Source organism: Pogona vitticeps, chromosome 1, assembly GCF_051106095.1.
Source record: "Pogona vitticeps strain Pit_001003342236 chromosome 1, PviZW2.1, whole genome shotgun sequence".
In the NCBI taxonomy this organism is placed as follows: Eukaryota; Metazoa; Chordata; class Lepidosauria; order Squamata; family Agamidae; genus Pogona; species Pogona vitticeps.
In genome coordinates this window covers 268,078,035-268,091,169 of record NC_135783.1, presented here as the reverse complement: position 1 = coordinate 268,091,169, position 13,135 = coordinate 268,078,035, and the positions used below count along the sequence as shown (strand labels likewise).

Here is a 13,135-nt window from a genome sequence, read left to right as displayed (position 1 = left end):
AAATCATGCTTAAAATGTTACAGAGTTTGGAGAGATTTTATAAACTCCCATCATAATGGTACTAAATAGAGAATTGTGTGTAAAGTGATTTTTTTAAAACCTGAAAAATGGAGCAGCTTTCTGCAAAGTACAAGAGACTGATGCAACCTTTGCGGATTCTAGTTTCCAAGTCAGAAACTGAATCAGAAAAAATATGGTAAATGAAAAGACTAATTGCAAACAGTTCTTATTCTACTTTTCGTATGCATGATTCACTTCATCTAACACATTTCATATTTTTTCATTTAAAATATAATGTATTGCTGTTTTATCTAACAAACATGTCATTCATTATGCCGTTGGGGTGTAATCATAGGCAGCTGTTCAGCAATAGGTGAAAGACATGTACACAGTGAGCACTATTTTAGATATTTCCTTCCTTGTCTCAACCTTACATAGAGAGTAAAGAACAGCAAGATTATTCTCAGCCTATGAGAGTGTAACATATTTTGTTGCACTTTCAACAGAGAATGGGATAAATCTTTTAGTAGAATTTAAGCCAGATGGCACAAAAAATTCACAAAAACTGTTTCAATGCAAATAATTAAACTTATGAGAAAGGATTAGAGGCCTCACAGGAATTGTTTATGTGTTTTTAAATAAACACATCATTCCATGCTTAGTGTATGAGCCTGATTTGTTTCTTAGAGAGAAAGATCACTAGTTTTACACACATACAGTTTGTTTTACACAAAGAAACCACGATACGAAGAAAATATAGTTTTCCTTGTCTTGCTCTCAAATTCAGGCAAGGTATCTCAGGGCTTAAAAATTCCTTATTGAGCTGTTCTATTTGCTTAAGAGAGCCTGTATCAGCAAAAATAAAGAACTCAGAAAGCATTCTTTACATCCCTATCATGTAGCTGCCTGTGTATCCATGACAGAAGGCTATTGCCGTGATGTCTTCCATTGTAGAGATCTAGCTGCCCCCTCTGGACAAGGGAGACATTAGTCATATTTAACAGTGAGCCAAACGGTTCTGCTAGTTCAGTGGCTAAAAATGAAACTGCCAGTACAGTTCCCAACTGTGCTGCTTCTCTGTCCTGCGCAATCAATGTCTGTCTACCAATATGACTGTGCAGAGCACAGGTGAGTGCATTCTTGGAATCAGAAATGTTGTATGTTTAGCAGTCCAAGTCACTGGTGCTTTATTATCAAGTGGCAATTAAAGCCTCAATTGCATTTAAAGCAATTGGGACCTTCCAGATTATTGTGGAATGGCAAATCCCAGCATCCTTCATCACCGGCTGTGCTAGCAAAGACGGATTAGTATTGCACTCCTGCAATATTAGAAAGGCCACCGCCTTCTGTTTTTGCAGACAGGTATTTTCACTTTTGCTTAATAATCCTGTTTGGCTTATCATATCCATGCATATACCTTAATGTTGACAACACCAGGAGGTTTGTCATACAAACAAGACTTCCCAGTCTTTAAATGCATTAACTTCAATGGTGGAAGGAGCCCTGCAAATGCAGAGGCTTATATAAAGAGACCAGCCACCATGGGTGAGCCCTTTGGTAGACTTATGGTGTGGGGGATGAATAAGCTTCCTTTTGCTAGTCATACATTCTTTCCTGTGTTTGTAGGCTGAATACCTGCAGTGATGGGACTTTTTATAGAGGCTGCCCATCCTGTTCCAAACCCTGATGATCAAGGCTCTAAATATGACTAAATAAGGCCATTAATAATAATTGTGTGCCATCAAGTCAATTCTGACTTATGGCGACCCTTTCCAGAGTTTTCTGGGTAGAGAGTACTCAGAAGTGGTTTACCATTCCCTTCTTCTGGGTTTGCGCTGGTACTGTGCGGTTTGCCCAGGACTCTGCATGCTGGCTCTTCTCCCAGAGGGCACAGAGTGGTGAATCAAACTCCCAACCACTGACTCCACTGGAGCTATCCAGTCAATTAGATAACTCACTGAGCTATCCAGCCAATGATGAATGGTCCTTTTTTTGTATTGGTTTCTAAAACCAGGTAAGTTCTTTCTCTGCTCTCTTCTGCAGTATGATTTACCAGCCAGCCTATGGGGGGGTTTGTGGCATCATCTTCCCTTACTACACACTCATAGCCCCCTGACTCAATTGTTTTTCTGAGTTGGTGTACTGTTAAATTGTTCTTTCTTTATCATTACATGGTGAATGGATGCAAATATTTGAAATGAAGGCCATATCAGTACAAAAACACTGAACTCACTGATACATTGTCATACCTTCCTATGTTCTAAGCATGCACAGCACCTTTTCAGTTATTAATACAGCATGATGCATACCTGAATCTTCACACCTGCTTGCTGAAATATTTTCGAATGCCAGAAAACAGAATTCCTGCATGTGATTTTGGTTGTGTGTGTGTGCTTTAAATATAGCAATATGCACAAGTTATTTAAGAGACAAATTTCTTGACTTATTTTTTTTTTTAAAAAAAAAAACTAGTTATTGCTCAATGAATTATTGAAACTGAAGGATTTTCCACCCTGCCAACAGACAGGTATGCTGTATGTATGGATAATATGCAAGCTGTAAAGGACAGTGATACTTTTTTTTCTGAAGATAGAGATAACAATAATGTTATCTCCTAAAGTAGTCTGGGATTATGTTTACACAGAATCATATATATGCAGTGTTTGACTGAGATTGAGATTTTTTTTTATTTCATTTGGTTACTGAAATGATTTTACAGATGGAACATTCAGAAGGAACAGTAATGCAAATAGGGGAACTCTCTCAAGGAATAAACAATCTTACGGTATGTATGAATTTGTTTTCTAGATAAGCAAATGAAGCTCTATTATTGATAGCCACCTAGAGTGGTCCACTGGTTCAGAAAGGTGGGGTATAAATCAAATAAATCAATAAATATAAATAAATATGTGCTATTCAAGTTAGTCAATTATATTCAAAATTATGTTAGAGCTGAGCCATTCATTAAACAATTCTTTCCACCTGTGGTTTCCACCTCCTGCAGAAGGGATGGGGGGTGGGGAGGATCCCTTGATTCCCCTGTGCAGTTGGAAAGCCTGTAAGAGGGGTGCTGTTTAGCTATCCTCTGAATGCCATGCTTCTCCCTGATGCTTCAAAGACCCAATTTTTGGAACCATCACATTTGGCATATTGAGGGTGGCCAACACAGAAACATCCCACCCACATATTTCCTTCCATATGCCTGTAGAAAGGGAGACACCCAGTGTTTAGTGGTCTGGCCCCTATGAAACATTAAACCTCTTTTGTATAGATTTCATGCACAAAATCAAAACCACATTATTTGACGGAAGCAAATTTACGCAGAATTGGAAAGGCTATAATAGTTTCTTTAAAATTGTTTTTCAGTGAATGAGATCTTTTGTCATTACCTTTAAGCAGATAAAACTTTAGGTGAATTCTACAAATGTTGTAAAATGGGTTACGTTGTTGTCAGGAAGAGGCGTCAGAGATAGAAGCCTTCCACATATGCAGCCAATACCAAACCAGCTTGATTACTCACCGATTCATTAAGTACAGTAAGGGCTAGATCAGAGCTGCTAAAGGGTAGACTGAGGCTGGAGGACTCTCTTGCCTCACATGATGCTTCACACAATGATACTGAGGTGTAACATTAAAAAGCTGGTGAACCTGGAAGCTAGATTTAATGCACGACTCTTGTGGGTAGAGTTTGTCTACTTAAACTTTGTCATTCATTCACACATCTGATATTCTCAAGTTACTTACAGCATGTGTAGACTTCAATACACTGGAAACCTTTGTCAGGTTAAATTGGGCAGAGCAAGAATACAAGAGCAATATAAATTACTTACATTCGTGTAATCAGTTCCTGCTGTTTCTACTTATGTTATTAAAATGGATTTCAAATAATCCTAAATAAGCTGTTCATAAACTACACCCACGTGAATTCCCCTAAATCCACAGTGTATCTATCGTACCTGCTTGTGTAAATTCCTGGTCTAGGTAGCATACTTTGTACAATATTTTTAATTTCCAGACTATGCTGAGCCAAGATCAGATGCTGAATGATGACAGATTTTTAACACCAGCTCTTGAGGATTGGAGATGAAGACACCATGTAACCAACAGCCACTCCTACCATGGTTGTATTAGGAGATAACGACTGACGCAGCCCGAGTACTAAATAATCTGCCACACACAGAGAGAGAGAACTTTTAAGTACTATGTCTAAAAGTCCCCACTGGGACTCAAAACCCCACTTTCTAGGTACTTAACATACACACTTGAAAAAACCTATGCAATATTTTGAGAAATGGGAAAATTGGGGGTATGTAAATATATAATTTAAACAGAGTGAGCCATTTACTTGTCAGTCATCCATTTTCTATATTTTGTATTTTTAAGATTTGCTTACAGTGCAGATTGTTGGAATCACATTAGTTTTCCTTGGTTTCTAAGGTGTACCTGCTCTTGAAGGGCTAGTACAACGGAAAATGGTTTACTTGCAATATGGCGTTACAGATCCATTTGCTAAACTTAGTGCCCGATTTACTTGACAACTTCTACTAAAGCTACTGTAAGTTTCCCTTCTTGGATGCTGGAAGCTCTCATATTTAAAAAGATCATTCCTTTTCTGTTTGTGGTTTTTGTATCTTTCCTCGGTCTTACTATGCTCACCTGTGCCTCTAGTCCGTCATAGTCTTGTTAAACGAATGAACTCAAGTAGGAAGGGGTAAATCTGTTGTTATTTGTTTCTGTGGTATTTCATCTCCCACATAACCACTGCATTTGCCATATCAGATGATCTAGAAGAATGACAAATTTTGCACAAAGGTACAAAGTGTATCTCATGCAACTTAAGTATATTTGCCTTAAATACACTGGAACTGTGCATAGCACATCCTTGCAATTCAATTAGGGTGAAATGACTACAAGGGACTTTCTGCTTTATAAGTTTGCTGCTTTTTTAACCCTACTCACCTGAAAGCAAAACAACTCTTTAGAAAATACTGCCTCAAAAAAATAACTGAGAACCTGTAAAATGAAGGAACCAAACAGAGAACTGGAACAGAATTAATTTTCCCCTCTCTTTTTTTGGTCCTTGCTCCTCAGCAAAAACCACAAAGGGCTCTCTGGAAAACCAGGTGAAATTAGATTATTTGTTTACATTTATAACTGAGAAAAGCGAAAGGAAATTTCAATGTAGCAGGAAAACGTTACAATGTCTAACCTGTTGCAACTTTTGACATTCTAAGCACAAGAAGCAGTCCTTGAGTCATGGCTTCCAAACTCACAAAATTACTAATACCTGTAGTCACATAGATTTTCCTTCCCCCCCCCCCCCCCAGTGATAATTGCTGGGAAGTTCGCTTTGCCTGAAATTGCTTCCAGAGCACAAGATTAACCTCCAGGCAGACGGGAACATAGTAGAGCTTTGAAAAGTTACTCTTTTGGGGGGATGTGGGGAGACTGTAGCGCCTAAACATGGCCATTCTGATTGAAGGATCCAAAAGCACAACTTTTCTAAGCACTGGTGAATTTTGTGGTGAATGTAAAAAGTTACATTTTCAATATGAAAGGAAGTTTTTTTTTCCTAATATGAAGCATTCACATCTTTCATTTCCTTTTCTCTAAAGCTGGTGCTCTTTTTAACCTGTCTGTTTTATCACAACACAGCTCCTTTAGCTTTCTCTTCCAAAAGTGATAGGCTGAACAGAATTTTCAACCTGTTCCAGAGGTTTTTTCCACAGTACACAATAGCAATTCCGTAAATATTTTGTATATTCTACAACTTTGCTGACCAGCTCTACAGATTTCTCCAGCCTCTCCTGTCAGGCCAATCAAATATCATCAGGCAAGGCTACCATCTGGTGGTGCTGGTACATTTTGTTCACATACAACATTCCACATCTAACCTGCTACTGTTCTAACAATGGAGGCATCCTGAGGGTTTTGTTTCTGCACAGACTGGTTAACATTCAGCTAGAAGAAACTCACTGAAGAATGCCGAGAGAACAAAAAGTCAAGCCCATCTTTCAGAATTAAGTAATAGACCTTTGGATGCTTACGTAAGAGGACTATGTGAAAGTCGCTTGCAGAAACCGGGCTTCTCATTCATCCAGAAGATATTCATTGCAGACTTTCAGACTTCGAAGGTTTTGAATGGATTTATACTGTCATATAGTTCTGGATCTAGATTGTGCTGTAACTCCAAAGGCATGTCAGACTTGGGTATATGGAAGATGAGTTTTGAGCAGCAAGCACATATATAAATGTTTTCAAGGCTGTTATCTTGATACATAGATGACACCGTGGCAATTTGGCTAAAAAGCAACAATATGTTTTCAACTGCAACAATCAAAGCTTAGCAACTGTGGTTTCCACATTTAGTGTGAATGTTGAATTTAACTTATATTAAGATTTGCATGAGAAATAGAGCTGAAATGTATGTATTTCTTAGTTTGTGTTCAATACTGTCTAAATAGTAAAACATATTCCACACCACTATTTAAATTTCAAATGCTGTCATATCATGGTAAGTTGATGTCAATGAATCTCAGTGGCCTTTACACAGAATTGAGGAACTTCATGGTGAGTAACTGCAGTGGCATCCCAATGGGTTAAGAAAAAATAGTAGGGAATTATGCCATGTTTGTGCTTTTCTTTTAAGTACTATGCATGAAATTTGCATTGGTCAGGAGCAGGAAAGTCACCACTCTGTAGCAAGTCGGGTGCAAGTTCACTGCTCCTGTGAAGACTCTTTGTGTATGCAGGCATCTCTTCCTCAGATTCATTTGATCATCATATGAAGAAAACAAAGATGAAGGGGCGGTTGGGACTAAGTGTTCTTTTCCTCATTTGCTCAGCAAACCATATATTTTAGTGCCTGATCAGGCCTTTAGCGTGTCTAGGATAGCACTGGCAATAACCAGAGATGGGAAAATTTGGTTTGGGTTTTTCCCGTTTGGGAAAAAAACTCAGAATTACACAGCCAATATTCAACCAACATGAACCTGACACAACTCCGGGAGGCAGTGGAAGACAGGAGGGCCTGGCATGCTCTGGTCCATGGGGTCACGAAGAGTCGGACACGACTAAACGACTAAACACACACACACACACAGCCAATATTACAGAAACTATACCATCTGCAGGATACTGAGTGCTATAGGAAAATTTCTCATCTCTGATAATGACCAGACTTATTTTGCTATTTTGGACATGAGCTCCACTCACTCTGAAGAGCACTACATAATATTTGTGGCAAGTTATACCTATCATTTCCCCTACTGTCTTCTCCTTGAGCGTGCCATGTTATTTGATCCCAACAGTTCATGCTGTGAAAGAATGTCTCAAGCTGTACATTTGATTTTGTGTGAAAACAGTTATTTTAGTTAAAGGAAGAATACTGAGCCAGAGAACAATGCAAAATGATTTCAAATTTCATTCAGATTTAAAGTCTTTATAAAATAGCCCCCAAATTTAACAAAAACTGCAATTAGCTGGATGAAAACCTTCTTCACACTCAGTTATTATGTAAAGTAATGGAAGGGGAAAGGTCTAGGCACTGCTCTTCTTGCATGTCAGGTAAACCATATATTCTAGTACCTGAACAGGGCTTAGATAGGAATAAATGTCATTGAATTGAACAGGGCTTACTTGTGAGCTGTGCTGACAAAAATGCAAAGCATAAACTGCTTTTGAAACGAACGGAGCAGGGAGCAGAAAAATCATATGGAAGTATGTCTTATCTACCCAATTAATATAAAAATGTGATACTAACATTTCTTACTTTGACACAAAAGGCTCTTCACAACAATTCTCAGCATCTGAACATGATGCAGCTTTGGGTTTAGTAAGCAAACACACTTTCTTTAGCATACCCTAGCTTTTCAAGATTTGGCTGACAGGCAAACTGAATCATAGGTGGAGGTCCACACATCAGAATCAGAGTCTCGTTGCCAGGGGGAGGGAGATGCTCCTTTATCATGTCCACAGTAACAAAACCAGAACTATATTTCCATCCTGAAATAAAAAAATCAAATATACGTACAACATTTCAGAGCTTTGCATCTAAATTAATTGCCCAATGCTATCATTTCACCTCCTGAAAACAATCCTCTGCACGCCATGTTGTACAGAGCTACTGCTTCCATTTATCTGAATAATATATTATCTTTAGCTGGGGAGGATAGGTTTTGCAGCATCATCAATGTATATTCTAGAATATTACAGCACCCAAATTTATAGATTAATATCGCTTACATTATACATGGAGGCTCCCATTCTTAAACCAAGAAACAGTTCAGGTCCCATTATATAGTACAATACTTCCCTTCTCTCCTTCCCAGAAACTATTCATTTCCCCAGTGTTACAAAAGAAAATGCTAACTAGCATGAAACCTATTATTCCCTGTACAACTCCATAGCCCTGTCCAGGCAGTCTTAACAGCAGACAAAGAATCATGGGAAGAGGACGTACTCTCACCTGGCCACTCTATCATGCTCATACAACAACCAGTGAGTGTGAAAATAATTTTGTTGTTGTTCAGGTGAAATAACAATATATATTTTAATGGTTCTTATTTGCATGAAGTCTCCATGTGGACAAAAACATCTCTTCAAGTTATGATGGGGCCAATAGAGAAAACGTCTTCACATGTTTGTTACTTGATCTTAAGCATGTGCTTGAACAGAGCTTTCATAGACTTAACATCTAGTGCATTTGCCTTACTAGAGAAAAGACATTTTGCCTGGGAAGGATTCTTGAGATGTGTCAGGCCCAGTAATCACCTCAGTCAGGAAATGTTAATGATTATCTCAAGTACTGTATGCATACACTCACAGAAGCAATCCTTACTTATAAGCTTTAAGAGCTTGCTAGTTTTCAAGGTACAGTGGATTGCAGTAGAATTGTGCAACAACAGAAGAACTCTGTCCAGATTATTTGCATACCAGGAAGGGGACTTCTTCAGTCTTTTTTAAAGACTGTGTATCTCACCTTGAGGTGGTCTGTCCAACGTGTACCACAGTTTAAACTGGTCCGGGTGCTTTACAGCTGCCTCTTCAAGCTCTGCTCTTAATAATATATCTTGTTCTGTCTGACAATAGGAGGTCAGTTAGGTATGCATATAGTGACAATATACATTACAGGCACAAAGCCTATTACAATTATTACTGCATGGTTTAGGTATGATTGGGAGTTCAGTTCCCCACAGTGTTTCCTGTGAGTAGAGTCAGCCTGTGTGGCCTTGGGAAAGCTGCACAGTCCCAAGGCACTCCCAGAAGAAGGGAATGGTAAACCAGTTAGGAGTACTCTCTATCTGGAAAACCCTGAAAAGGGTCGCCATAAGTCAAAATTGACTTGACTGCACATTATTATTACTTCATTTCCCCTCCCCTCTGAATAGTTATGTGTTGTTGCTTTCTAGCTTCACTTGCTCCGCCCAATTCTACCTTACAACCTCCGTAAAAATAAAAAAACCAACAACTGGCCAGTCAACAAACTCCTGAAGCAATGTTCACCAAACCTGCAGGCCTCACAAGACAAGCAAGTGTAGCTCGAGGCATATTCTAGACCAGGGATCTCAAACATGTGGCCCGGGGGCCATTTGTGGCCCGCCGGATGATAGTCTGCAGCCCCTGCCTTGCCTGCCCCCCCCCCAAAGTGGCCACACGTCCTCTGCTGTCAAGAGTAAAAACAAGCCTCGCCTCGCTCGCCGGCTCTCTTCCAAGACAGCGCCTCTTGCCTGTCTGCCGGCTGGCAGGCTGCACTTCCAGATGGAGGGTGCAAGAGGCACTATATTGAGGGAGAGCCAGTGAGCAAGGTGCGCTGCCGGCCCTTTTCCCCAAGCGTCCGAGCTGTCATCGCGTGATGCCTGAGAGTGGAGCTCGCTCCCGGCCGGGCCTTGAAGAGCGCTTCCAAGCCGCCAACAGCGGTTGCTGCCACTGCTGCCTCTTCCAGGGAAGCGGCTCTCTGGCTCTCTTTCTCTCTCGGCACCCCCAGCACCAGCCTGGTTAGTGGCCACCTCAGGGCCCAGCAGTGCTTCCTCTTCCTCATCTTCCTCTTCGCCCTGCTTCAGCCACCTCAGCTCTGGAGGGTGCATTAGCTCACCTCGCAAAGTTTGCTCCTCTGTCGTGGTGGGGGTAGCTGCTGCTGCTGGGTGCGCCTTTTTTTGAGGGGGGCCCTCAGAGGACGGTTGCCGGACCTCCGTGTGTGTGTGTGTGCGCGCGCACACACACACACACACACCTGTGGGGCCCCCACCCCATTCTGTTTAATTTTATGCATACTGGTGGGGGCTCTTCTCCTTTGGCAAGGTGAATTCTGTGAGGGTTTTTTTTTTAATTTTATGTCATGCCATCCTCCCCCCCCCCGCCTAGGCAGTCGCCAGCGCTCCCTCCCTTCTCTGCTTCTTTGTCCTGCTGGTGATGGTGGTAGTGAAGAAGGAGCCGGAGGGGGTTATGGCCGGCGACTAGGGCTCGTGTGCCCCTCCTCCTCCTCCTCTTCCTCTTCCTCTTCCTCCTCCTCCTTGAAGCCCCAGCTGGGCTAAGGAAATCCTGGGTGGCTTCCTCAGGCTCTTGCTCCGCTTGGCGGAAAATCTGATGTGTCCCAGCCTCAGCCAGTCTCTGCCTCCAGCGGCCCCCAGGTAAATTGAGTTTGAGACCCGTGTTCTAGACCTATTTCAAGAAGTTGTCAGGAACTTATTTCATGGCCCAAAGAGTAAAAAATGCATTCCTCTTGGAGGCATTTGGACAAAGTAGTTAGGTTTCAGTTTTTGTATACAGCCTTTCAAATATTCCAGCTCAGATTTTAAGAAGTCTCTTCACTTACAGAAAATCTACAGGTTAGCTGCCTCCTCTTCCTTCCACCATACCAAACATCTGAACTGTCCTGCACTTACTGCATTGTGAAGCAGAGACCTTAAAATCCTCTTTGTCCCTTTCATCTGTAGAGATGCATTAGAAGAACTTGGGGCATATTATGAAAAAAAAAGAACTTAAAACCAACCCTGTTAAGACTCAGTTATGTGCCTTTCATCCCAGAAACTTCAGGCTACCTGAAAAGATGGCAAACTCTCAAATATCTAGTTGTTACTTTCAATTATACACTGATGTATAAGAAATACTTTCAAAACAGAAAACAAAAGGTCTGTGCAAGGAGCAATATTCTTTGAAACCTTTCAGAAGGTAGTTAGGAAACAAAACTACAAGCACTGTGAACTAAAGTCTTGCCCTACTCTACTCTGAAGGTAAATACACTAATCCCAGCCCATGGAAAACAGGCAGATGCAGCATTCAATGACAGCTGTAGAATCATTACTAGATGCTGAAGCTAACCCCTAGTCATAAAAACATTACCTAACAGATATTGCGCCCAGTGACATACAAAGAGAGGTAGCAGCTAACAGTAAAGGACTGAAAGTATCTTAAATCAAATACATGTCCACTCCTTGGCTAGCACCCCTCCCAGATTAAAATCAAATAAATTTTTTTTCCCCAGAATATCTCTAAATCTTGAAGAAAGAGCAGAAAATACCAGGATTATAATGAGGGAAGAAATGAACAAGCTCTTAATACAAATGGAACTCCAGGAAAGTCTATCCCCCATTCACATGGAGAAATGGGTTACTTGGAAGTCACTTAATAGGTTACAGACCTCAGATAGAAAAAACCAAAGTGAATATTAAAAAATGGGCTTTTGTGCTGGCATAGTCTTTTGTGATTGCAGTGAAGAACAGGCAACTTCACAATTGTCTCTATGCCCCTCAATATTAGTATAGAAGATGTAATGCCTGCTGCTCCAAATGCTTTGGGCCTTACCCGTTATTGAACAAACATTATCTGCTACATTTATAAATTATACTGTGATGTTTTGACATGAACAAAGAAAAGATCTATAAAGAGATCTCTAGAAGCTACATCTTGTTTCACGTTTGTCACCCCAACCAACATATTACATACAACAAAATAAAAATCCTGTCAACCAGCTATACAACAGAGAAGGGGAAAGAGGAGAGCTCAGTGGTTTAGGTCTCTGGCTGCTAAGCCAGAGGTTGGGAGTTCAATTCCCCACTACGCCTATTTGACAGGGGCTGGACTCAATGATCCATAGGGTCTCTGCCAGCTCTGAAGTTCTAAGGTGGTTGATGATTGTTTGCAAACATTAGGAGGTTTTTTTGTAAGAGTTTGATGTGTTCAGTTTTACTAAGTGCATCAGAAAAGGTAACTCACACAAAGACATATAGTACCTAGTTATGCATGCAACCTTCTAAACTACATAGGTTTCCAGCTAAAATAATTTACAGTTTTATCAGGCAGCCTACACTAATCAATGGGATGATGTTTGTGTATGTACAGTAGTATAAGTAAATACCCTTTTAACTTCTAAAATGTACCTCAGCTATTATGGGAAATGTTTGTTCATCTTCACATATCCAAACTCAAGCAGTAACGTGGAAAAAACATCTTTATTACAATCATTTCAGCTGGTCAAGAGACACAATGCTGAATACAGTGGAGTCATTCCTTGTTTCCAGCTGGTATTCTATCCAGAGCAAGTGCACCTAAGACCATTCCAGGTTTTATATGTGTTGTGCATATTTTTGCCTTGCCTACATGTACCATCTCCTCACTCACCCCAAAACTGTTGTGAAAGGGAACACAGTTTATCTGCATCATCTAGGTCACTACTAATTTAACCATATCTCTGTTCCAGAAACAGAAAAGGCATATAAGTTGCTTCTCTCTGTGTGTGTTTAATGTTTAAAGTTTTGCTAGTCCCCTTCTACTGTAGTTCAATTGCTCAAAATCCTTCCTGTGATTCCAAGTAAATAAATCGGAAAAGTCCACCCACCTGGTTAGCAAAAAGGAGGGAACACATTGTGTTATCTTTGGGATCCTTTGTGATGTGACGGATCAGCTGCAGCATTGGAGTAATACCTATCAAAATCAAAGCCAAAAATCATGATTAGAGGGGTTTTTTTTCTTATCTATTTTCTCCACACCACCACTTTTTGAAAAAGCCACTCAAAAGAGTAGAGCCTCCATGAAACTATGCCTTCCTAGAGAAAAAAAAAAAACTCAGAAGGTGACCACAAATCAATTGTTTTGAAACCCACCAAGAGGTTCAGCAGAAACAAAAACAACACACTTG

At 40.4% G+C, this 13,135-nt stretch overlaps 2 protein-coding genes across 29 annotated transcripts in view; one reads left to right on the top strand and one right to left on the bottom strand.

Annotated features, from left to right (window-relative positions):
• Window positions 1-6,486, top strand: part of PPFIBP2 (PPFIB scaffold protein 2) — a 143,292-nt gene extending 136,806 nt beyond the window's left edge. For all 24 annotated transcript variants that reach the window (XM_072985799.2, XM_078383981.1, XM_078383978.1 and 21 more), the window contains 2 exons: window positions 2,720-2,785; window positions 4,016-6,486. In XM_072985799.2, coding sequence (XP_072841900.2) covers window positions 2,720-2,785; window positions 4,016-4,087 — 138 coding nt within the window. In that variant the 3' untranslated portion in view covers window positions 4,088-6,486. The remainder of the gene's footprint in view (window positions 1-2,719; window positions 2,786-4,015) is intronic.
• CYB5R2 (cytochrome b5 reductase 2) overlaps window positions 1-13,135 on the bottom strand; it is a 30,403-nt gene that overhangs the window by 3,979 nt on the left and 13,289 nt on the right. For 2 of the 5 annotated variants that reach the window (XR_013540889.1, XR_013540891.1), the window contains exons 7-9: window positions 12,836-12,921; window positions 8,981-9,076; window positions 7,349-8,004 (exon numbers count right to left, since the gene is read on the bottom strand). Coding sequence is in view for 2 of the 5 variants with exons in the window: in XM_020797232.3 (XP_020652891.3) it covers window positions 7,832-8,004; window positions 8,981-9,080; window positions 12,836-12,921 (359 nt within the window). In the remaining 3 variants the exon portion in view is untranslated. Of the gene's footprint in view, window positions 1-7,348; window positions 8,005-8,980; window positions 9,081-12,835; window positions 12,922-13,135 lie in introns of those variants that run through there. The other 3 variants (XM_020797232.3, XR_013540890.1, XM_078384004.1) reach the window with 3 other exon arrangements.